The sequence below is a fragment of the Vombatus ursinus genome, unplaced genomic scaffold, assembly GCF_900497805.2.
Source record: "Vombatus ursinus unplaced genomic scaffold, bare-nosed wombat genome assembly UNPS02015255.1, whole genome shotgun sequence".
In the NCBI taxonomy this organism is placed as follows: Eukaryota; Metazoa; Chordata; class Mammalia; order Diprotodontia; family Vombatidae; genus Vombatus; species Vombatus ursinus.
Window position 1 is genome coordinate 29,704,029 of NW_020955033.1, and position 24,909 is coordinate 29,728,937.

At 38.8% G+C, this 24,909-nt stretch overlaps 1 protein-coding gene across 2 annotated transcripts in view; it reads right to left on the minus strand.

Annotated features, from left to right (window-relative positions):
- The window catches only part of LOC114031825 (phosphatidate phosphatase LPIN2), a 106,638-nt gene extending 81,952 nt beyond the window's left edge, over positions 1 to 24,686 (minus strand). The window contains exon 1 of one of the 2 annotated variants that reach the window (XM_027846961.1): positions 24,538 to 24,686. Coding sequence is in view for 1 of the 2 variants with exons in the window: in XM_027846960.1 (XP_027702761.1) it covers positions 807 to 914 (108 nt within the window). In the remaining variant the exon portion in view is untranslated. Of the gene's footprint in view, positions 1 to 806; positions 1,020 to 24,537 lie in introns of those variants that run through there. The other variant, XM_027846960.1, reaches the window with a different exon arrangement.
- Between the last annotated feature and the right edge of the window lie 223 nt (positions 24,687 to 24,909).

The window sequence follows — 24,909 nt, forward strand, 5'->3', positions numbered from 1 at the left end:
TCATAATTTTAAACAAAAAGATACATTAAAAGACACTCCAAAAGGGCAGTCATAATTTAATTTTACAAATATTTTCCTCAGCAAAAATGGCCTTACTGAAGAAACTCGAGTTTTCATGCAATGTCAAAATTGATTGTAAACCCTGGCCACACAATTCTAATACTCCCAGTGTAAATTTTAGGGCCTCTTTGAGCTTGAGGTCCAGGGTTAAACTGTCTTTGCCTCCTCCTCCCCCATTCTAACTGTTCCCATACAAGTTTATATGTCTTTTTAACCAAGCTTCAATGAGAACTGAATGTGAAACTACACTGAATGTGAAACTAACATTGTTTCAAACTACAAAAAGCCCTTTAAGAATCACAAAGTTTAACAAAACTACAGCATGCACTATTTTTTTTTTTTGGTTAATCAGGGAAAAATGTAGACTACGTAAGGAATTAAGAATTGGTAACACAATCAAAGAAGTAACAAAATATATAGGTGATGGAAAGAAAGGTCATACTGTAAAGAGCCCAATGGTCAAATATTGCTCTAACATATAAGTCAAAGGGTTAGAGATCAAGGTATTAATCAAGAAAAAGAAGGGAAGACTTTTAAGATTACATAGGCAAAGTACCACCTAAATCACACCTTCATAAAGAATTTTTAAAAAATTTTCATTGATATTTGTACAAGGGAAACCAACCAAACAAACCCTCTCAAAATAAAACTTTCCAAGGAAAAAACATTACTTTTCTTCCTGTACCAGTTAACTTGAATTACTAGACAAAGGGGAGGAAAAGGTATTACCTGTGAAGGTAACTCACCAGGATACCAGAAGGGGTTTTTCCAAGAAAAACATTTTCAGGTTTATTTAATTTGCCTTCATCATTAGTATTCTCCTTCTCCTCATCACCATCTTCTAAGTAGAACATTTTAAAGTTAAACTAGCTCTTCAATCATGTCTTTTGCATTGGTGAAAACGCACCTCTGAATTAGAAATACAGAAACTTGCAGCTATTATCCAGATTGAAAGAGGGTTGCTGCCTTGCAGACAGTGATATGCTTAAAACTGAAAGGAAATAGCTCTTTAAAAAAAAAAGTCAATACATGAGACTTCTTCACCAATAAGATTTGCTTAAATTGCTTCAGCCCTTCTCCCTCAGTAGAAGATAAGCAGTGGCATGGGATAGACTTTGCCACATGTTTATACTGATAGGTGCTCAGTCCTGCCCAATCACATGACAGCCACTGGTACCATTAAACTAACAGGGATTTAGTTAATAATTCTTTAAACTTATCATGTACTCTTAAAAAAAGACCATACACAAATGAAGAAATAAACAAACAAATGAATTATCTAAGGGGAAAAAAATGACTAGCAATCACTTTCTGAGCAGGTCTGGAGTTTCCAAAGAGTTAAGCAATGTTTTCATATGCCTGATGAAGATCTATCCGAACAACAAACAGAACCTTTTACTTGTGTCACATCACTATGATCCAAACATCTCATTTAAATTGTGAATGAGACCTTTGCTGCTTGAGTTTAAGAGTCTGATGAGTGAATCCTACGATCATAGATTTAGATCTGGAAGAGAACTTGGACGTCATCAGGTCCAAAACTTTCCATTTTCAAATGAGGAAACTGAGGTTAAGTTTAGAGGAAAAAAATACCTCTTAACTTTCTTTTTAAATCTCTTTAAATAGATTTTTTCCCAATTTTGATTTTTTAAAAATGGTTTGATATTTGTTTTGTTGTTTTTTTTTTTTAAACCCAATAGTGGGGGGGAATCATAACTTAGTTCAAGCAAACTCAGAAACTCCAATGAAGCCAGTGCAGGCAACTCAGTATTTACTGAGGTCAGTATAATGAGGTAAGATGCAGATTTTATACCAAGAAAAAAAACTAATATTATGGAAAAGTTCCACCTAGCACAGAGTCAATGATGATATAAGAGCTGGAAAGGGCTTTGAGGTCATCTAGTCCTCATTTTGCAGATGAGGAAACTAAGGTCACACAGCCGGTAAGTAGCTGTGGAGCTGCTGAGAGCACAAAGTCATCTTCTTTTCAGAAAAGAAAAACAAAAAAACCAAAAACATCATTCTATTACAGAGGAGTTCATTCTCATTATTACTCCATGCATCATAAGAATTCTACCCATATATCCCTATATACTTTTCATGAACAGACAAACTTTTTTTTTTTTGCTGAGCAATCAAGGTTAAGTGACTTGCCCAAGGTCACACAGCTAGTACATGGCAAGTGTTTGCTCTGAGGCTGGATTTGAACTCAGGTCCTCCTGATTCAGGGCTGGTGCTCTTATCCAGCGCGCCACTAGCTGCCCCTATAAACAGACAAAATTAAGGCAGTCAGGTAGCACAGTGGCTAGAGTGCTGGACCTGAAGTCAAGAAGCTAGTTCCTAGCTGTGTGACCCTGGACACGTCACTTAACCTCTGTTTGCCTCAGTTTCTTCATCTGTAAAATGAGGATAATAATAGAACCTATCTCCCAGGGTTGTTGTGAGGTTCAAATGACATAATGACTGTAAAATGTTTAGCACAGTGATTGGTACATAGTAGGTACTATATAAATGTTAGCTATTATTATTGTTGTTGTTAATTACTAAATATTTGTAAGGGAAATTAGTAGTAAAGTTCCCCACCTCAATATCACAAACCACCCAGAGATGAGGGTTATAGGATAAAGCATACAGTTCTAACTTCAACAAAATCAATCATTAAAAATTCAGTAAGGAGGCATCTGGGTGGTACAGTGGATAGAGCACTAGCTCTGGAGTCACAAGGACCTGAGTTCTAATCTGGCCTCACACACATAACACCAGCCGTGTGACTCTGGGCAAGTCACTTAACCCCAACTGCCTCACCAAAAAAATGTACATAAAAAAGTCAGTAAGAGAAAAATTATCAAAAAATCAATCAAAAATATCTATCGAGGTCTCATTTTATGTAGCATATTTTAAGAATTACAACACAGAGGTGCTAAGAGTGGATCAAAAAGCTCCCTCTAGAAACTTGCAGTCTAGTTGAATATACAGCATAGGGAATGTAGATACCATACAAATCTCTCACACAATGAAAAAAGATCATTAAAAATAAATCATTATATGATAAATATAAAACTGTAGCAATTCCTCATTTGTGTCATGCTGTAGTTTTTTGTCCCTAACATTAGATGGCAGCAACAGAAAACCTAACCTGGAGCACTGAGGACAAGGACCAAAGAAAGGGGGGGGGAGAGACACAAGGAATAAGGTGGTAGTGGTTCACTGAAATGAAAAGAAAAAGAAACCATAAAAGGAAAGGAGGAAAAGGAAGAAGAGAAACTGATAATGAGGAAGAGAAAATGCAACCAACGATGTATTAGGGACAGCCCCAGTATAGTGAACTTGGAGTCAGAAGATTCGTGTTCAAATTCCGATTCTGTTGCTTTGCTCTTTTTGGGGGGGGCGGGGGGAGAGGAGGCTAGGCAATGGGGTTAAGTGACTTGCCCAGGGTCACAAAGCTAGTTAAGTGTCAAGCATCTGAGGCCGAATTTGAACTCAAGTGTTCCTGATTCCAGGGCCGGTGCTCTATCCACTGCGCCACCTAGCTGCCCCCCATTGCTGTATTCTAATATGATTTTCAGTGAATCATTGAAACTCCATAGGCCTCAGTTTCTTCATCTGTCAAATAAGAGTTAGATGAGAGGGTTGGATTAGGTCATTTACAACTACAAATCTATGATTATATGCAAATGGAGCAGAAGAAAGGAAAACTCAAAGGGACATGAAAAAAGAGAATGCCAAAAAAAAGAGAGAAATAATAAAAGTAAAAAAGGAGGAAAGTGAAACAAAGGCAAGAAAACTGCATAATTCTTGGAGCTCTGAGGTTTCAAAAGGGGCATAACAGTATCATAGACTTAGTTCTAGAAGGTACTTCTACAGGCCACCTAGTCTAACTTTCTTAGTTTACAGATAAGGAAATGAAAGCCCAGATAGGTTAAATGATGGGCCCAAGTCACAAACTTTGTGGGAGACGGTCTTCCTAGTTCATATTTTTATGTTCAAGTACATGAACACACTTACCACAATTGGACAGATTAGGAATGAGAAAGAGGTTAGAAGAGAAATGGTAGGTTTCACTGGATGAAAGGTCACTTGTGGTTAACCTTTTACCTAATCCTTCTACTTCTATCTTTTTATTCACATTGGTTCTAATCCTCTCAAATGTAATAATAGCTAACATTTACATAACTCTATGTTCCAGGTACTGTGCTAAGTGCTCTACAATTAGAATTTCATTTGATGTAAAGAAAGTCCCACTATACTTGGTTTCACTGGAGTTCAAGGTTTTCACCAACGTTATTATTTTGAAGGAAAAATATTATTTTGAAGGAAATATACTGGACTTTCAAAAAAATTCAAATTGAATTATATAAGAATAAGTGTTTGGGTAGAGACATTACTAGGTTACTATGAAATATTTTAAAAATTCAGTTAGATACTTAAAAAACAAATATCACTTAATGAGAACAGTCCTGAACTGAAATACAGGCAAAGTCATAGGTAGAATGGAAGGGAGTGATCAGAGGTTTGTCCACAGTGCCAAAATTCAGAAGGGGAGGAAGAAGAGAAGAAAAAACAGGAATTTATCCCATGCCAGACTTCTCCATTCTAACCCTCAGTGAGCTCCTTCCCCACTCTCCCTCCCCAGTCCCTACTCCCAAGATGCCATAGAGGTTCTTTTCTCCCAAGGATCCTGGTGTACTGAACTCCAACTGAGGTTTTCCCTCCCCCACTCCCAACCACAACCAAAACATTCTTAGTGATTTTGAGATACCCAGACCCACCCAGCAATGAAGGAATTAACATACATATTTCTTCTATCCCACTCTTGAGGGATAAAAGGTACCTGTCACACTCTTGATAACAATGTTACAGTTCAAGTACAATTAGGTTTCTTTTATTATTATTATTGGGGTTTTTTTTAGGCAATTGGGGTTAAGTGACTTGCCCAGGGTCACACAGCAAGTAAGTGTCAAGTGTTTGGTCTGAGGTCGCATTTGAACTCAGGTCCCTCCTGACTTCAGGGCCAGTGCTCTATCCACTGCGCCACCTAGCTGCCTTTATTATTATTATTTTTTAAAAATTTTGTCCCAGATGGTTCTCCTGTCAGCAACAACAGTGCCCATGAGGTATGCTTCTGGCCATGCTTCAAAGAAGCAAATCATATCTCCAAAACCTTTATGAAGGGTGGTAAATCATTTATCCTTCATAATGACTGAGAGGCAATAAGATATGGTGGATAAAGAGCTAGCTTCAAAGTCAGAAGGGCTAGGGTTCAAATTCCATTTCTTAACATACTGGCTGTAGGCCCCTGGACAAATCACTTAACTTCCCAATGCCCCAGGCATAGCTCTAAGAATACGTTTCTGAGAAAATGCTGATTTGTACTGGTAGTGAGAGTTCTTTGGTAGGTAGGAGGTCCTACACTGATTAAATTGCAGGTATGATCAAAAAAGAAAAATGAGAGAGTTGATGGAAAGTTATCCCAAAAGACTCAAAGAAATATATAACCAATCTGATTTTTTTCTTAAAAGATGAAAAAATTTTCCCCAAAGCTAAGAAAAAATGTTTCATGTGTTCTTAAAGCACTCATCCATCTGCTGATGGAAGAGCTCCTAACCAGTTTATCCTGCTTTTATCCTAGTTTAAGATGCCATAGCATACAGGAACACCCACTGTCCTCTGTCAGAACAACTGGCAGCTATGTTATTTTTCATTTGACCTCTGGTTACACAGAACATTTCTTATTCAGAGATAATCCTATTATACTACTTAGTTGTCTTTGGATGTGTTTTTGTAATAATATTTGGTTCCTCCATATAAAAGATGGCAGAGCTGATGAACTATCAGTAGGTCATACTATGCTGTTTTTCTAGAAACCATTTTCATTAGAGTATAACAGAGACCTAGGTTTTAGTTCCCATTATATTAGTAATCAGCTATGTGATTTGGGCAAGTCACTTAACCTCTCTAGGCCTCAATTTCCTTACATGTAAAATAAAAAGATTGAGCTCCATTCTCTAACATTCTTCCAGTTTGAATATTCTACCATCCATCCAAACTTTTCCAGCCATTTTTCATCATATTTAACTGAGAGTCATCAAGGTAAGGTTGAGAATAGAGTTTTGCCCATCCAATGGACAGACAGATAAAAAGACAATCAGATCATTTATTAAGGGCTTTCTACATGAGGGACATTATGCTAAATTCTGAGAATACAAATGTGAGTAAGCAAAATAGTTCTTGCCTTTGAGAACCTTACATTCTAATGGGGGAAAGGCAACACTGAAAGGGTGTTGGAAATGGTAGGAACACTAGAACCACCCAGCAGTGTGGCATGGAGATGGAAATGGAGATGGTGAAGTGGAGGCCTGGATCTCAGCAAGTGAGAGAAATGATTATTTCTCTATTGTATTTAATAACTAATAATTGATTTAGAACCTAAGTTTTTCCCCCTTTCTACTTCCTCATCCAGAAATCAACCAGTGTGGGAAATCTTGGGCAAATACTTACCCAGGCTAAGATCTAATCAAAGAAAGTAAAGAAATTCTAAGTTTAGGCGAATGGGTAGATTCCTGCTTATGGTATTTACTTAGGTCTGGTAAAATGTGGATTCTCCACAATACAACAAAACCTTAGTCATTTTTATCTTTGTCTAAATCTGTTAGTTTAGTGATGTCTTGGTGAACTGTGAGTGAACTGTGTTGATTTTTCTAATAAATCTCAAGAAACCTTCATACAGCATGAGGGCGGTTGGCATTTTGAAAAAAAAGTTAGTAGCATATATGTTTTCCTTTTGTTTTTGAAACCTGTTTGTAAACATAAACACACCCTTTTATTAAAAAAGAAAGAAAGAAAGAAAGAAAATGTGGATTCTCCCTTCTGTCAGACAAGTGATATGGAAATTGCTGTTTCTTTGACGAAGATTTGGGTGCTCAGTGTCACAACAAGACCCTCAATAGAATAGGTCTACCTCTCATTGTAATATTTATTCTCTCTCATTAATTGTTAACCACTCAGAGTTGATTGCCACTCTCAGGAACACCCTCTCTTCCAAGGGCATATAAACTGTGAGCCCACCACCATGAAGGGGTCTTTGGCACTCAAGAGTATCACTGACCCTTTTATTAATAAGATGCATTATTAATAAAATGATTAATTACCCAAAAACTATAATTCTGGAACTTTTGAAATGTCACCCAAGGTAAGGTGAGGGCTGCCCTAGAAGAACCCAGGTTGGTCCTAGGTTCAGAATCCAAAGTTCCAGTGGGAAGAAGATAGTCACAATAGAGAAGGTGAGACACAGAGAAGGCAGAATTCTTCTATCCCAAACCATTATAAGCAGAAGTCCTTAAGCCGGGGCCCACAAACCCCCAAAGGATATAGGGATAGATTCCAGGGGGTTCATGAACATGGAAGGGAAAAAATACATCTTTATTTTCACTAACCTCTAACTGAAATTTAATGTTTCCTTCAATTATTTACAAATATTATTCTAAGAAGGGGTCCACAGATTTCCACACTGTCATGACACACAAAAAGCTAAGAAGCCCTAAATCAGAAGATGAAGGAAACACCCATCAGATCCACACCCAGTAATCTGAGCCAAGCTATCCTCCAACTTGATGGACAATTTGCTGTAAATCTTGAGCTCGCCCTTTCTCTGAAGGAATGGGTTATACATATAACTGTTTCTGTTTAAAACCCTTTGAGAGTCTGTGATAAGGAAAAGGTCAGTGTACTTCTTGAGAACAAAATGCCCAAGTGTTTCAGGCTTTCTACAGTAACTTGGAAAGTCAACATGAGGGCTGAAAAACTTGCCCAAGATATCCCCAAGTGCATAAAATTCAGCAATACAATCACAAAAAATTTTATCACCTGGGCAAAGAATCACCAAAAGATAGTTACAAACTGTAAGGACAATTAAATTTCTTTTGAGTCATAACTATCTAATGAAAGACAACACAAAATTATTTTTCATTTCTCTATAGTAAGGCATTCTTGTTTCTCTTCCATTCTGAGTGAAACCAACTTGTTTTCTAGCCCATTTGAAAAATAAATAATCAATTCACGAGGACCAAATAAACACTACTATTGCTAGGCCCCTAGAGGCAGAGCAATATAGTGGATAGTGAGCCAGCCTCAGTCAGGAAGATCTGGGTTCAGGCTCCACCTCTGACAAATACTGGCTGTGTGACCCTGGGAATGCCTCTTAACCTCCCAATACTTTAGGCATTCTATAAGACTAAGTCACAGAGAAGGTGCCAATATCCAGGGAGATTGCTGCATCAGTGAAATTACAGGTTCCCTCCCTATCTCTACACCTATGTACTCCATTTACTTTGTGTACAAAGTAAAAACAGTCCTTGTCTTCAAGAAGCTAATGTTATAATGGAGGGGATATACATAAATAAATAGTTGTCCTTTCCACATCATGGGGGTTAGGGGTGTGGCACCCCCCCCACCACAATCTGGAAAAAAAAAATCTGCTTAAAGTTTTTGGCCCTCCCTTTGTACCAGAGAAGTCTGAATTATTACAGTATCAAAAGACAAAATATGTTGATATTATACAATACTATACATATATTTTATGTATTTCTGAGTTTCTAAATTTTTTTCTACGTTGTCTGCGCCTTCCAAAAAACTCCCCCCAAAATCCCCATTTAATTTCTTATGCCAACCAGCAACATATCATTGTATACAAAATATATACAGAGTTGATACAAGGTAACCTTAGAGGGGAAGGCAGTATCAGCTTGGCACCAAAGACCTTTGAGCTGAGACTTTAAGGAATCTTAGGGGTTATCTCCCTGAGGAGAGCATTCCAGGCATGGAAAACTGCCAATACAAGGACACCAAGATGGAGCGCTGGATATAAGGATAGTGTGCCTGGTGGAGAGTAATATATAAGAAGACTGAAAAGCTAGGAAAAGGGTAGATTTCAAAGTACTTTAAAAGTTTGAGTTTATATTTAACCCAGAGGTAATAGGGAATTACTGGAGTTCCTGGGGGGGTGTGTGATATGGTCAGACCTGAGCTTTCGGAAAATCACTTTGCCAGCTGTGTGGAGAATGAATTAGAGTGAGGAGACAGCTGAAGCAGAAAGACCAATTAGGAAGCTACCGCAATAGTCCAGGTTAGAAGTGATGAAGGCCTGAACAATGATGATGACTGAGCAGAGAAGAGGGAAAGATGTCATGGAGAAAGAAATGATGATACTTGGCACCTGCTTTGATAAGTGAAATGAATGAAAGTGATGAGTGGAGGAAGATACCAAGTCTGTGAATACAAGTAACTTGAAAAAAATGGTGGTGTCCTTGTCAGGAATGAGGAAATTCAGAGGCAGAGGGGTTGAGGAAAAGGCAATGATTTCTGTTTTGGATGGGCTAAATTTAAGATGTCTACTGGACTAATTCTAAATGTCCAACAGGTAGCTGGTGATACAAGGCTGGATGGAGCACAAACTTTTTTGTTATAGTTATCTTCCCTTATGAAGCAAGTACAAAAATATGGTTTCAAGAATACAGGGAGTTGATGCAGCTAGGTGGCGCAGAGACTAGAGCACCAGCCCTGGAGTCAGGAGAACCTGAGGTTCAAATGTGATCTCAGACAAATGATATTTACTAGCTATGTGACCCTAGGCAAGTCGCCTAACCCCGACTGCGTCACCAAAAACAGGGAGTTCCAAACATATTGAAGCTTATTTGTAAATCCATTATAAAACTCAGAATGTATTTTCTCATGGAAACTATGTTAAACAGATGATTCCCAGGCCTGATCACAAAACCTGAAGTAAAACAGTACATTAATAGTCTTACAGAACACCTAACCACTCTGTGTAAAATGTTTCTATTTGAAAATGAATTCAGAGTTTCAACTTCAGACACTGGGAACCTGCCTCTGGAAATGCAATAGTCTACCTGCCCCTGTGGGAGCAGAGACAATTCTAGTTTTAAGCCACTCATGGAGCACCTTAGCCTAACAGGGATCCTCAACTTTTTTTTTTTTAAAACATGGACTCATTGGGCAGTCTGGTGAAGCCTACAAATCCCTTCTCAGAATAAAGTATTTAAATGCATAAAATACATATTATTACATAGGAAACCAATTAGGTTGAAAAACATTTATCAAAATATATTAAAAAAAAAATTTACAGACCTCACTTTAAGAACCTTGGCTCAGTGCATTATATTTTGTAAGTGGCTCTGGGTGGGCTTACCATATGGAAGAGGAGGATAAGGACTGTTCTGCTTGACCCCAAAAGTCATGGACCAGGCATTTTAACTTCTCCCACCATGAACCAGCTCTGGATCGAGATGAGGAGCTGGGAATAGTGAGTGACTCGTCACTAGTGACTAATGGGGAAGCAGTTTCAGGCAGGGAACTAGGGGAAGGAAAGGGAGAAGAGGAGGGGAGGAAAATCCAAATCAGATGGCAAGGGCAGGTATCCTAGCCAGCTACCTGATGCTCATGGGTACCATACTTAGGTAGTAAGGGGAACCTCAGAAAGATTAGAACTATTTGGAATTAAAAAGTTGGTAATTTTCTCCTTTACTTTATAGAGGTTAAAATAAAAGCATTCTGACGCTTGAAACCCTAATTTCACTAATTATCCAGAGTCAGGAATTCACCCATAGTATCCTAAAAATCATATTATCTCTTTTGGAATGTTAATTATCTAAAAATATTCTCTAATGCCTCTTTATGTGATATTAGGTTCATCCTGAGCCAGCAGAACCCAAGCACTGTAAGGTCTAAGGAAGGAAGGAAGGAAACGTTTATTAAGTGCCTTCTATGCATCAAACATTATGTTAAGTGCTTTACAAATATTATCTCATTTCACCATCACAACTCCAGGAGGTAGATGCTATTATGATCCCTAATTTACAGCTGAGGAAACTGAGGCAGATAGAGGATAAGTGATTTGTCCAGGGTCACCAACCTAGTAAATGTCCAAGGCCAGATTTGAACTCAGGTCTGACTCCAGGCCCAGCACTCTATAAACTGTGCTACTTAGCTACTTCTAACGGTACCTTGGCAAAGCTGATGCTTTGAGCACAAACTCAGTAACAGACTGACCAGTCAAGACTAAGTAAACACAAGGACCTAAAAGTTCAGTCCACCAGGTGAATATATATGCAGCCAAGCAACTCATGAAGCCATTTATTAAGGTGTGGAATAATTTTTATACGTATCAGTGGAGAGAGTGCTAACAGATGAGATTGTGAGTCTCTTAAAGTAACAAAGCATGTAATGTTTATTACATGAATAATCCATATATCAATGTCAATGAGAAAAACCTGTGATTTTTCTCAACATGGGAATTCCATTTGATTGTGAGCTTGTTGTGAGCTTGTTGGGGGCAGGGACTATCTTTTCCCTCTTTTTGTGTCCCCAGCACATGGCACTGTGGGTGGCACATAGAAGGTGCTTAATACATATTTATCAACTGACTCCTTCATGAATGCAAATTCTTCCTCTCTGAGAACTGCCTGAGGCTGGTGTGTGTGTGTGTGTATGTGTGTGTGTGTGTGTGTGTGTTAAATGATTGTTTATGATCACATAGCCAGTGTGTCAGAGGCAGGTCCTGAACACTATTCCTGAATCCAAATATAACACTCCATCCATTCAGCAATGCTACAGAGCCCCTCATGAATAATCTTTATAAATACAAAACTGGCGAACAAGCATTTTAGGAACTTACATTCTGAAAGTTCAGCAAAATTGAAATTTTCCATCCATGTGAGTTAATAGGTAACAATCTATGACCATTAACACCACCTCTCACCCATCCATCCTTTCCTAACTAAAATGCCAACTAAAGAATTTCTTTGGTTATTTTACTTAGGAAATTTCATGTTGTAACAAGCTAGTCACATACCCTTGGGTCCTTAAATGTACTAGCTAGATTCCTTTTGGACATTTTAAGAAGAAAAAAATACGAGGAAGAAACAAAGTACAAAAGGCAGTGTGGTTTAGTAGAAAGAATACAAGATTTGGAGTTCTAGCTCTGCCACTATCTATGTAACCTTGGACAAGTCCCTTCACTTTTCTAGGTCTCAGTTCTTCATCTGAAACATGTGAAGGTGATGGACTAGATGATCTCTATGGTCCCTTCCAGCTTTATCTATCATCCCATAATGGGGCAGAGATCTACATTTGACAAGTTTTAATAAATGCACATTTTGATAATGATATGAGTACATAATTACAACAATAACAGCAGGAACACCACTAATAAGAGCCAGCATTTATAGAGCATTGGTTTGCAAAGCAATAACATTATATCATTCTGCCCTCATGACCACCCTGGGAGGTAGGTGCTATTATTATCCCCATCTTACAGATGAGGAAACTGAAGCAGATAAGAGTACCCAGGGTCACAAAGTACTTGAGGTAGGATTCACACTCCAAGTCTTGCTACCTCCAATTCCAACACTCTATCCATTGTGCCAACTAACTGTCTATAACCTCTCTTCCTGGAAAAGGACAAAAGTAAAAATTACCTCACAGCAGATGTGAGGGTAAAAAAAAGTTATCTATGTTACTCTTCATAGTTAAATGTTTCCAGTGTCTGAATTTCAGCTTACTAGGACGTATTTAGTCTCTAAAGAATAAGAGCAACTTCTGAGGTATTTGAAGAATTGTTTCCATCTCCTAAGAGATAACAATACTAGTGAGAGACAAAAGGTTCTCTCATTATGGTATTGTTGCAATTCCTTTGCCCCTCTTCCCCAAGTTTAGTGCCTTTATATTTAGTTTGGATGGAAAACCACCATCCTCTGGAATGTCAAATTAATTTTATAAAATTTAAATTTAATCTATAGTTACATTTTAGCAAAGCTAAAATAATTAGATATTCACAAGAAGTTTTATTTTACAACTTACAATTCAAATTTGGGATTCAGTCTGGTAAAACAAAAAATTGAAGAAATTAGAAATTACACATCCTTTGCCAAAAATAACTCTTTCTGACAGTGTGGTACAGTGAGAAGAACACAGTACCAAGAGTTCTATCTTGGCCAACAATTGATTATGTGACTTGGAGCAAAACATTTGACGTCACAGCTATAGTCTTCTAATCTATACAACAAAAGTATTGGATAAAATTATTTTTCAGGTCTTTTACAGCTCTAAAATTCAATTATTTCATATTTCATGATATATAAAAATGTATATATATACACATACACCCACGTCTAGATATGTATATATGTCACATTCAATCTATAAAGAGGAATTTTTTCCCCCTGTGACCTAGCTATAGACTTATCCCTATTTATTCTAAGAGGAGAGGGAAGAAATAAGAATTTTTGTAGCACCCACTTTCTAGGTACTGTGCTAAACATTTTACAATTCTTACCTCATTTGATCCTCACAATAACCTGTGTGGTAGGTACTGTTAGTATGATTCCCCACTTTACAGTTGAGGAAACTGAAGCACAGTGAGTTCAAGTGACCTGCCCAAGGCCACACAGCTACTAGGTGTCTGAGGCCAAATTTGAACTCAGGTCTTCCTGACTCTAGTTTCAGCTTTCTACCTACTGAGCCACTAGCTACCTCATTACACTCAACACAATAGTGTTACTGTTGCTTAACTGTGGGGGGTAAATGGGGAAGGGAAATGCCTCTTTTAGAAGTACCTTTATAGCAAGTTTATTAATAATGCAAGAAAAATCAGCCTCATTATTTTATAATCACAACTAAATGGTATTGCTCAATATGATCACTGATCTTATTAACCAGACTTGACTTGTCTGATTTCCATAAAGATCTTATTGGGAAGCCTCTCAGTTTTCTTGTATACATTTCAACCTCATAAGAACAGCTCAACTTACAAATGCTTTTTGGTAATTTGCAAAAATCAAAACCGCCCCAGAGGACAATTTGCTGCCACTGATCATGCTGAAAATTATATCCCACAAGCTCTAAAGGCAATTACCAAAGAGAAATTTCGAATGCGTTTTGAGTAACACCAGCATCATTGGAACAACTAAGAGCAGAGCCTCTTGAGGTGATCAATTTGAAGCATACAAGACTTATTTGGATATGTTGATTGGTTACTTTTTAAAGACACATTACTTTATGGTCACCTTATAGAATATACACATTTTTCTTCATTTTCATTCTTCTCTATTCCTTCCAAAGGGATTATTACAATAAGGCAATATTCCCATTTCTTTTTATTCATGAATACAGGGAAAATGAAAGATTTAAAATAAGTAAGTTTTCTGGGGCAGCAGCCTATTTAATAATAAAGAATTGCATTTATCATCTTCTTAGTGATTGTTTTTAGTCATCAAAAATTCCAAATGACTATGGAATAAAGCAAGAGAGAAGACATACTTACCTAGTCTGTCATATCTCAGGATACACGACTTATATGCAGCAAAGGTCTCTCTACAAGACCTTGTCAGTGAAACAGTTTTTTTTCCTAAATTCTCCTGGGAATTTTTTATTTTATGGCAGATAATTTTAAACTCTGCACAACAGTGATCTATCTGCACATGTATTTCGCTGGTCATAAGCATTACTTAGCAGATTTTGCCCTCCACTAAATGTAACTAAAAAACAAGAAAAAGGAACAGAACCAAAGCAATAGTGTGCAAAAATAGGGCATCATCCAAATGCAGAGGAGTGTGCTCATAACAGGTTAGCGCTCCCTCAGGTTATCAAAACTATCCCCAAAGCCTGATGAAATCTTGACCTCTGCAACCTTGTCTGACAACCCTCACAAAACCTTTCATCCAGAAGCCTGAAGGCAGGGAAGGAATGAGCAGATATAGTTTAATTTAAAACAACCCACGACAATGCAAACAGGACAATGGCCTATTTTAAAGTGTTAAGTAAGATTTCCATAATGACCTCAGCAGGAAGCCTCTCAGTTTTCTTGCATACATTCAACCTGATATGAACAGCTCACCTTACACACCAAGGTCAGCATATTTCTGTCCTCAGGAAGATGGCACCTACATCCAAGCACCCCAACTCAATAATGAATCATGCGGCAGGCAAGCAGCAAGTAAACTCTCAACTGACTTCTCCTCTCTTCACTGGAGTTGCTGTCACTGGCTGTTTTCTCAATTAAATAGTGCCATCTGGTAATGAGGCCAAGGTCATGGGTTCAAATTCCCAAAGAAGGCAGTTTCATGTCAGCTGACCATATTTCTTAATTCCAATCTTCTTGTAAATGGGCCTAGTTGCCCCTAAGGAGGAATGAATATGTGAATGGAGAAAAGACAAATCTATCACCTCTCTGGAACAAAATTACAGGTACCCTATCTAATCTGGAGAAGGAAATACAAACCACCCCAGTGTCTTTGTCAAGAAAATCCCAAATAGGGTCACAAAGAGTCAGACACGAGTAAAAAACAACTGAACAACACCACCCCATCTAATTCCCATACATTTAGAGGAGGAAAATCTTCCTCTCTCTCTTTGTGAGGGCATTTAGCTGAACAATGAAGTAAGCTCAGCACAATAAAGGTAGACAGATAGTAGTGGCAGTAGCCACAACTCTCTCCCCTCATAGTTGCATAATATTTATTCTCCTAATATACACTAGAGTACTAACATTTTTACCTTTCCTGCTCCAATCTCTTTTCTGAGCATCAATCTCACATCTCCAACTGCCTTTCAGATGTCTTGAACCAGATGTCCAGTAGACATCTTAAACTCAATATATCCAAAACAGAACTCATTATTTCCCCTCCTAAACCTCTCCCCATCTCCACCTTCCTGAATACCATAGAGGGTACTGACATCCTCCCAGTCTCTCAGGATGGCAACCTAGGAGTCATCCTGGATTCTTCACTATCTCTCACTTTCTCCTCCCCCAAACCATACCCAAGCTGTTACCAATGCCTGTTAATTTCACCTCTGTAACATCTCTCCTTCTCTCCTCTGACACCTCCACCACTCTAGTGCAGGCCCTCAACACCTCACTCCTGGATTACTGCAATGGCCTGCTGGTGGGTCTGCATGCCTCAAGTCTCTCCCCACTCCAATCCATCCTCCACTCAGCCACTAACGTGAGGACATTTCAGGCAAAGGGGATAGGAAGCACGTGAAGACAAGGGATAGAATGCCAAGTCTGTGGAACAATTAGGTCAGTTTGGCTAGAACATAGAATTCATGAGAGGAAATAATGTGCATCACCCTATAAAGATAGGCTGGAGATAGAATGTGAAGGTCTTTAAATAGCAGGATGAAGAATTTGTATTTTACCTTAAGAGGCAATAGAGTCATTTGAAGGTTCCTGAGTAGGGAGTTATATGGTCAAACTTGTGCTTTAGGAAGATTATTTTGTGTGGAGGATGATGTGAGCCAAGACCAGAAACTGGGAATCCAATTATGTGACTGTTGCAATAGTCCAGGCAAGAAGGGATGATGACCTGAACTAGGGTGGCAGCCATTTGAGTGGAAATAAGATGAACTGGACACTGAACAAGACAGCTACTAAATGGACACGGGGACTGAGGAAGGGAGAAGAGTAAAGAATGACTTTGAAGATGCAGACCAGAATGACTAGAAGGCTAATGGAACCTTCAACAGGAAAAGGGAAATTTAGAGATCAAAAATCTGGTGTGAAGATAAGTTCTCGCTTCAGTATGTTAGATTCAAGATACCTTAGAGAAATCCAGTTCGACAGACCTAAAAGGTAGTTGTTATTGCAGGAATAGAGTTTAGGAAAGCAAATAGGGCTGAATACACACATCTGAGAGTTATCTGTATACTTGAACTAAAAGGTACTTCAAAAAAGACAACACACAAAATAACATAAGCAAAGTTGTACCAGTTCAGAGTGAATAAAAAGAGAGGTCTCCAGGAGGCCTAATTATTGTATCTTATCAAAGAAAAAAAATGGTAAAAAGCCTGCATGGTTTGTGAAGTTTCATTATTTGGGCCTGTCTTCTCCTCTCAAAATAAAGACCCTACAGTTATTTTAGAGTTAATTGTTGCTTTTTCCTTCCTCAACACCTCCTTTACTTTTCTCTGTTTTTCACACAATTTACATGATTCTTGAAAAAACATTTTTCCCTAATTTCAAGTTTTTGTCCATTTTTCCAAGTCATATTTAAAGTGTCTATGATGCCCTACAAAGAACACTTTGCCTCTATTTCTTTCTAAACACAACATCAGATCAAGAACTTTCCCTGTCTTCCCTCTTCATACCCTTTATCATCTCTCATAGTCAAACTACTAACCAACCAAGAAAAATTAGGAGAGGGGATAGGCTTGATGGGTACATCCTCAAAATTCACTTCTACTAGGCATTTTTGAAAATACAAAAGAACCTTCAATGTTAACATCTGATTAGTACTGTTTGCCTTTTCTGTTGGACCATTTAATCTCATTCCCGTTGTGTTGTTATATTTTATCTATTCCTCTTTTCAAAAGTCAACATTTATCAAGAGCCTGGAGGGTACGTGTGTGGCAGGCACTGAAGAGTTGGGGAAACCAGACAGTGAAATAAATAAAAGAAATAGTAAAATAATATGGTTCCTGACTCAGAGAATTTACCTAACTGGGAAGACAAAATACTTACTCATACAATAAACATTTATCAAGTGTAAGTCACTCAGTCATTACTTCAAAACAAATATAAAGCATCAAACCAAGAGCAAAATTATATGACAAACTGAATATACAACTGCTGAAAGTCTATAGGTAAAGGAATAAAAATAGTAGAAATAAAGTTAGTCAAAGAAAGTTCATCCCAAAGGAAATAAATAATGTTGATTATTTGGAGATGGGAAGAGGAGGAACCCTTTGGGAGAAATGAATAAAAAAGGAGAAGAAGAAATTTGAGAAAGCAAACAAAAATGGAGAAAGCAAAGAAATTGGTCTAGTTGGATCACAGTAACTGCAGGAATAGTTAGATAGGTACAGGCAGTAGGAGCAGTTCAGTTTTGGCTATTAGGAAAAGGAATTTAGATTTGATGACAGGCGATAATTATGAATTTCAAGTTTTTATCAGGGAAGTGACATTATAAAATCTTTTTGAAAGCTTAGACAATACAATCCAAATGCACTAAGTATACTTATATACTATAACAGCACATTACAGTTCTCAATAACTTCATAATATTAATTATAGTGACTTTTTAAACACCTCAGATCTGGTTATCAAGTATAGGATATGCTAAGAAACAAATGCACAAACTGCCTGAATACACATACACACAGAACATGATTTTTTTAAAGAAGGTAATTACTTTCCTTTAAAGTAGAGAGGATATCGCAGTCAAATTTTACAGAGATGCTGAAAATGAAATTAATAGAAAAAAATCTGCAAACTATAAGATGCTTTAGTTATAAATACTAGATGATATTTCTAGGCTTCACAAAATCAAGCACTACAAAGCAACACCTTTAAAAGTAGCACTTTTCTCCCACTTTTGAGCTATCCTTTTTTCCAATGTATCACAGATGCTGTAGTTTCTGAAATTATACGAGATCTATATATTCTAAAGTATTTTCAAAGGTATACCCAATAAACCATACACATTGTCAGTTCTCTTGCCCTTATTCTCACTGTACTGAATCTAAAAATAAAAGGCAGAAAAGACATTGATGATGTAACCAGTCTGTCAGGCAGCTGCACAGTTAATTCTATTCAGTAGCTTTCTGGCTTTTTCCCTTTTCACAACAACAGTTTGAATATAAAACAAAGGCAACACATCTATTTTTTTTTTTAAGCTTCAAAAATGTGGCCAGTGAATCCACTTAGGAAAAAAATGCATATTTCAATTTCCCCATATATGAAATCCCATTAAGGATTTAAATTTCAATTCAACAAACATTTATTAAGCATGTAATGCAAGGTACTGTGTTAGGTGCCAGGGATGAAAAGACAAAAGAACAAAACAAAACAAAAACCCAATCCAACCCAACCCTGAATAGTCCCGGTCCTAAAAGAGATTACATTTTACTGGGGAAAAGGGGGAGGGCAAACACAACCTGTACATACATAAGCAAATACAAAGTAATGTCAAAAGGAAGGGGGCACTAACAATTTCAGGGTGCGAAATCAGAAAAAGTTTCATGTATGAAGTTGTACCAAGATGTACTTTGAAGAAAGCTAGGGTATGTAAGAGGCCCATGTAGGACAGAAGTTCACTATGTACACTGGAGACCAACTCTGCAATGCTGTGCACTGGAAACAGCAGGCCAGTGAGAATGGAAAAGTGTGTATGAAGGGGAAGAATAGGGAAATAAGACAGGACAGAGTACATGAATATAATGGATTATTACTGTGCTGTAAGATACAATAAACATGAAGATAGAGAAGCATGGAAAGATCTAAACTAATGTAAAGTGAACTAAGCAGAGCCAGGAGAACAATATACATGATGACTACAAGAATGCAAATGTAAATACTAATAACCAGAAAATAATAAAAATATGGATTGTAAAACTATAAAGGCCAAGCTTGGCCTCAAATTAGAGCTATGAGAAGACATCTTTTCTCTTCCCTCATCCTTTGCAGAGATGAAGCATCAGAGATATGCAACATTATATATAAAATCAGGGTTGTGGTTTTTTTTTTAAAATATATATTGATTGGTTTTGCTGACCATTTTCTCTTCTTCCTTTTTTTCTATTTTAAATTCCTTGTTATAAGAGCTCTTTCAAAGAGGATGGAGGGGGAGATTCAAGAAAAAAATCTAGGCAATATAAAAGCAAAAGCTATCAATTAAAAAACTATTAAAAATAAGACTGAAAAGGTAGCATCTTATATTTGAGCAATATTACCTCCTTACTATCTTTTTCCTCTCCCTTTGTAGATTGGGGAAAATCAAACAAAAATCACAGAAGTTTAAAGCTGCAAAGGACCTTGGAAGATCATCTAGTTCAAATCCCCTCATTTTACAGGTGAAAAAACTCAAGCTCCAAGCTATTGAATGGATTGCCAAGATGTCACAGCTAGTGAGTAGCAGAATAAATGAGGGAAATACAAGCAACTGTTCATCCTGAAACCTTCTCTTTTTGAGAAGAGTGCAAATAAAAAGCCACAAAGCCAAACACTACATCAAAACCACTGAATGTGGGCAACCTTCTTCTCATTGTTTTAATCAAAAATAATCATGATTATATAGTTTTCTGCCCATGAGAAACCATGTTTACTCATTAATGAGCTGATTACTTCACAAACAGGCAGACTTTAAGGCTTAGCTATGCAGTAAAAGAACTTACTAAGTGAAGAATATGCATATTGTAAAACCAAAATAAGGGTGCAAAGCCACTAAATAGCTATAACCAGGGCAACTACACCAACTTGAATATGTACACACACACAGAGGAAGGCAAAAGGAAGCACTCTTTTTCAACCAAGTACCAAACACATAAAAACATTTAAATACATCAGGAGGAATTTAGGTCAGCCTTAACTATTGAATGTAAGCACCAATTTGGGGGTACAGAAATGATTGTTTTATTAATGTCTTTGTATCATTCTAAGCATCTAGTAGGAACTTACTAAATGCTTGTTGATTAACTAAACAACAACAAAACCTTCCCAATGCTCAGGGATTTTTAAGCACTGAGATAATTTATCAACCAAGGTTGAGGAATCTTGAACATACATCCACTTATCTTGAACAGTTCAGGCAAAGTTTCCCTAGAGGCAGCAGAATTGTACGGATTCTAGAAATCTCTTCTAGTTCAGGGATTATTATGCTGCTCCTTGAGGAAATATTCACATAAAGAAATACATCAGAAAAGGTAGATGTTGAAGTAACCTAAAACTAAAACACTTGAGAAAAATTTTAATGAAGTAAAGATCATAGTTTTACAAGATTTATAGAATAATTCACAGTGAATTTTGCTATAATCTCAAATTTACCTTTTTAATTAGAGGAACCTAAATTATTGGGGTTTGACACTGCCCTGAGTATTCCAAAATTCATAACTTCAGGAAACTGGAGTGCATTCATCCAGGAAAAGCCACAGAACAATTTGCCTTTCCTGAGTAACTCTTAAGTTATCTTATCTCCTGGACTTTTGGAGGAACTTCAGAAGTCTATAAGGAACCAAGTTGATCTTCCATTTTCCTTTTAACAGCGGCCTAACTTAAAATGGACCATTTTCAAATGTTCCTATTTCCAACACTGTAAGATTTAAATTAAGTTTGTACAGTCCTAATATTAAAACAAAATCTACCACTTAAACTTTACCATTCTTTACTCTTTCTGATAACTTTATGTCAGAAGATTCTTTCAGTTTTCCACCCTAAAGTCCATTGTGCCAAAAGAAAGGACAAGCAAATATTTCATAAGTCAATCAACTTGTCTTTAGAATGAGCTTTTTCCACTTCATTTTAATATACTCTGGAAAATCACATTTCAAACAAAATAATGAAGCTACCTAAACTCCTTGAGGGTGTGGACCAAATCAACCTTTTTTGTTATCTCCCATAAAATGCCTGGAATATAATAGACCCCAAAGACATTTGTTGAGTGACCTAACTGAAGATCTGAGTTACCCATACTCATAATTCTGGACTATATTTTTCTTCTCAATTAAAAGAAAAATCAGTGCCAGAGAAATCATAAGCATTATGCAGCACTAAATAATGTGAAAATTACCTATTTTAAAATTTAGATTTGACTAGATTTAGAATTAACTGTTTATAAATAGTTATAATGATACTTTTCCAATAACCCCAGTGAACTGACTACTTCCCAGTAGGGATCTAATTTGATGACAGAAGGGATTCCGTATGCCCAGCACCAAGTACAATGTCTTGAATATGGTAGGTACCTAATTTGTTCAACTTTATTAAATGCAACATTCTGTGATAGAAAAGATACTGTATTTGGAATTAGAGGAATTTGGAATTACAGTTTTGAAGCAGCTCTGCCACTTAATAGCCGTGTGATCTTGAACAAGTGATTAAACCTCTATGGGCCTCAGTTTCCTCATCTTTAAAAAGAAAGAATTGTATTAAATGGCCTCTAAGGTTCTTTTCAGCTCTAAATCCATGATCCCATGATCTTGTGAATAATGTTGCTGAGCTATCGCACTAATTATAGTGGCCTAAATTCTGAGAGTAGAGGGTCACATATTACAGGAGTGAGTCCTGGTACAGAGCTGGCTCAGGGCAAAATTTCAAAATGTTAGTTTTTGGCACCCTCTCATCTCCGAGGATTCTCATATTGCCTAAACATTGATCACCAAAGTGTTGTGCTGGACAAATCCTTAAAGATTCCTTTAGCTCAATGTTCTAATTTAATACAGGAAGAAAACGGTGGTAAAACAAACAAACAAACAAATTTGAGCAAGGTCTCACAATTAGTTCAGAATCAAAACTCAGGTGTCTAGATACTCTCTTCAATGACTGAGAGACTAAGGGATCATTTGCATTTTAAGATTCAAAGTTGGCTATTACCCAAATGAAAATCTAATTGGTGATGTAAGGAATTGGTGGAAGAAAAGATATTTGTGGGAAAGAGCTCATCAATACCCTTTGCATCTCCACATGCAGGTGATAGTATAATCCAAGGACCCTCCCTGAAGCAAAATTGATTTTATTTTATACACCGTCTTTGGTTATCTTGCTGCCTCTACTAACTTTCAGTTCCGTCCTCAGTTAACATCAAGCTGTGAATATTAGGTTAAGAAGGGGGTGGGGGTGGGAAAAGGTGCTGCAGACAGAGAGAAGTGCAACACAGAAATGATCTTTAAAGTGGAGATACATTCACACTTTGCTCCAGATGACTCTCCACATAGTATAAGCTACATCTTGATTTGTTTGCAATAATATGGACCTAAATTTCATTGAAATCTTACTCAGATGTCTCATCCTGGATCCTACTTGATCCTGGGTTGCAAAAGGTCCTACCAAGCTGGAAAAAACTTTGACTATGTTTCTTCCCCATGGTCTCGGTCTGTTGTCCTTGGATCTGTCTAGCTAGGAGTACACAACTAAGAGGGTTGGGCACCCGAAGATTTTTTTTAAATCCACAATAAATCATTCAGCCATCTATTGAAAGGCTGGAAGGGCTGGGATTGGTGGAGGGAGTAAGTACACACGTGAATGAAATCACAGACCTTTAAGCAGGGAAGTTTATAATCCACAAGGAGGCTGAACCCATTCAGAGGCCAATAGTCCCTCAGTAGCTCCTTTCCGGAAGGGGGAGGAAGAGTTTATAAAATACATGAATACATTTTCAATTGGTGGCATTAAGAGAGTGTAGCAAAATGAAAGATTTGAGCCAGTTGGGAGAATGTTTAGGGGTGACCTGCCTCTCCACTTTCTTCCTTCCCTTCCGTTCTGAAACCAGATATCTAAAGTAACTTTTAAGTTTTTCCACAGGAGGCAGAGGCTCTGGGAGTGGGGGGAGTGGCTTGTGCGTGAGACCTGTTGGTTAACTGGTTACTTTTAATCCTCGAACTGCTACCCTCCCCACCTTCCTCCCCACCTCCCCTAGGTTAAAATAGGGAGCGGGTGGTGGTAAGAGAGAAACTATTGTGAACTGACCCTGCAGCACTGAGAGGCAAGTGGCCCTAGGAAGACATATAACTTCTCGTACTGACTCTTCAATTGCCATCACATGCCCGCACCCTCGCTGGGCAGAGAATAAAAGGAGGGGAGGCGGGAGAGCGCTTCCAGTGTCTGCCAGCAGCTCTTTCCTCTTTCGTGACCAGCTTGGCAAAGAGTCAGCCACCATTCGAGCCTCTGGTCCCCGGAAATCCCAGAGGCGGGTTTGAAAAGGAAAATCTTCACTCCCCCACCCCCAGCACAATTTTGAAAACCCCCTTCCCGTCAACACCGGCGCGCCAGTCAGAGTAACCCACCCACCGCCACCGCCTCTGCTGCTGCTGCCGCTGCTACTGCTACTGCCTCCGCGCTCCTCCCGGGCCAAGGCCGGGGCCGGGGCAAACCGGCGGTTTCTGCTGGTGAGGGGGCAGGCTCCGCTGAAAGGAGCTCTCCGCCAGAGCCCCGGGTTTCTTCGGGAGCCCAAGCAACCGGCAGGGCGCTTCCCCCACCGCGGCGATAGAGCCCTCAGCCCGAGATACAGATGACCGGTGGTCATGAAAGCCCCTTCGCCCTTTGGCTCTCTCATGCGCGTGTATACACATACACACAGACATACATTACACATAAACACACAAGCCCAGCCTTTTAAGCTGTGGCTTCCCTTCCTTCTCCTGCCCCCGGAGTCACCACGGGCGTCCCCAGGCCAGGCGGCCTTCCGCAGGGCAGGGAGGTCGGACCCGGGCTCTCTCCACTCTATCCTTGGAGAAGAGATAGGCCTCCCGCTTTGGAGAAAGGAGAGGCGAGAGATGCACCAAACCCGAAAAGTGAGCAACCGCAGCAAGCCGGTCGGAGGGAGACAGACCTAGGAGGAACCGAGAAGGGGGCGGGGGCAGCGAGCTGGGAGGTGGGATGGGGGCGGGGGGGAAGAGCGAAACTTAGGAGCAAAACCTGGGGGTGGGGGGCGCACAAAAATTCCAAACCACAAGCACTGGAGCGCGCTCACTTACCTTGGTCTGCCTTCTGGCTTCAGGCGAGAGATGAAGGTGACCAGAGGAGGTGGGGGGGGGTTCGACCAGCCCGTGAAGAGGAGGGGCCGCTGGCGGAGCTGCTGCTGCCGCTGCCTCTAGAGCCGCCGAGGCTGCTGCGAACCGGGGCGGCTTTCATGAATGGAGCGCAGCCCTGGGGTAGGGCTCGCTAGCAATAAGGGAGCCCAGAGGTTCCCGCTGTCCCCTCCTCCTCGACCTCCTCCTCCTCCTCCTCCTCCTCCAGCAGCTCCTCCCGCTCCTCCAGCTCAGCCGGGCCGCCGCAGGCACGTGATCCCTTAGCCTCCTCCTCTTTTTCCTCCTCCCCAGCTTCCCTCCGCCCTCTGACACCCGGTG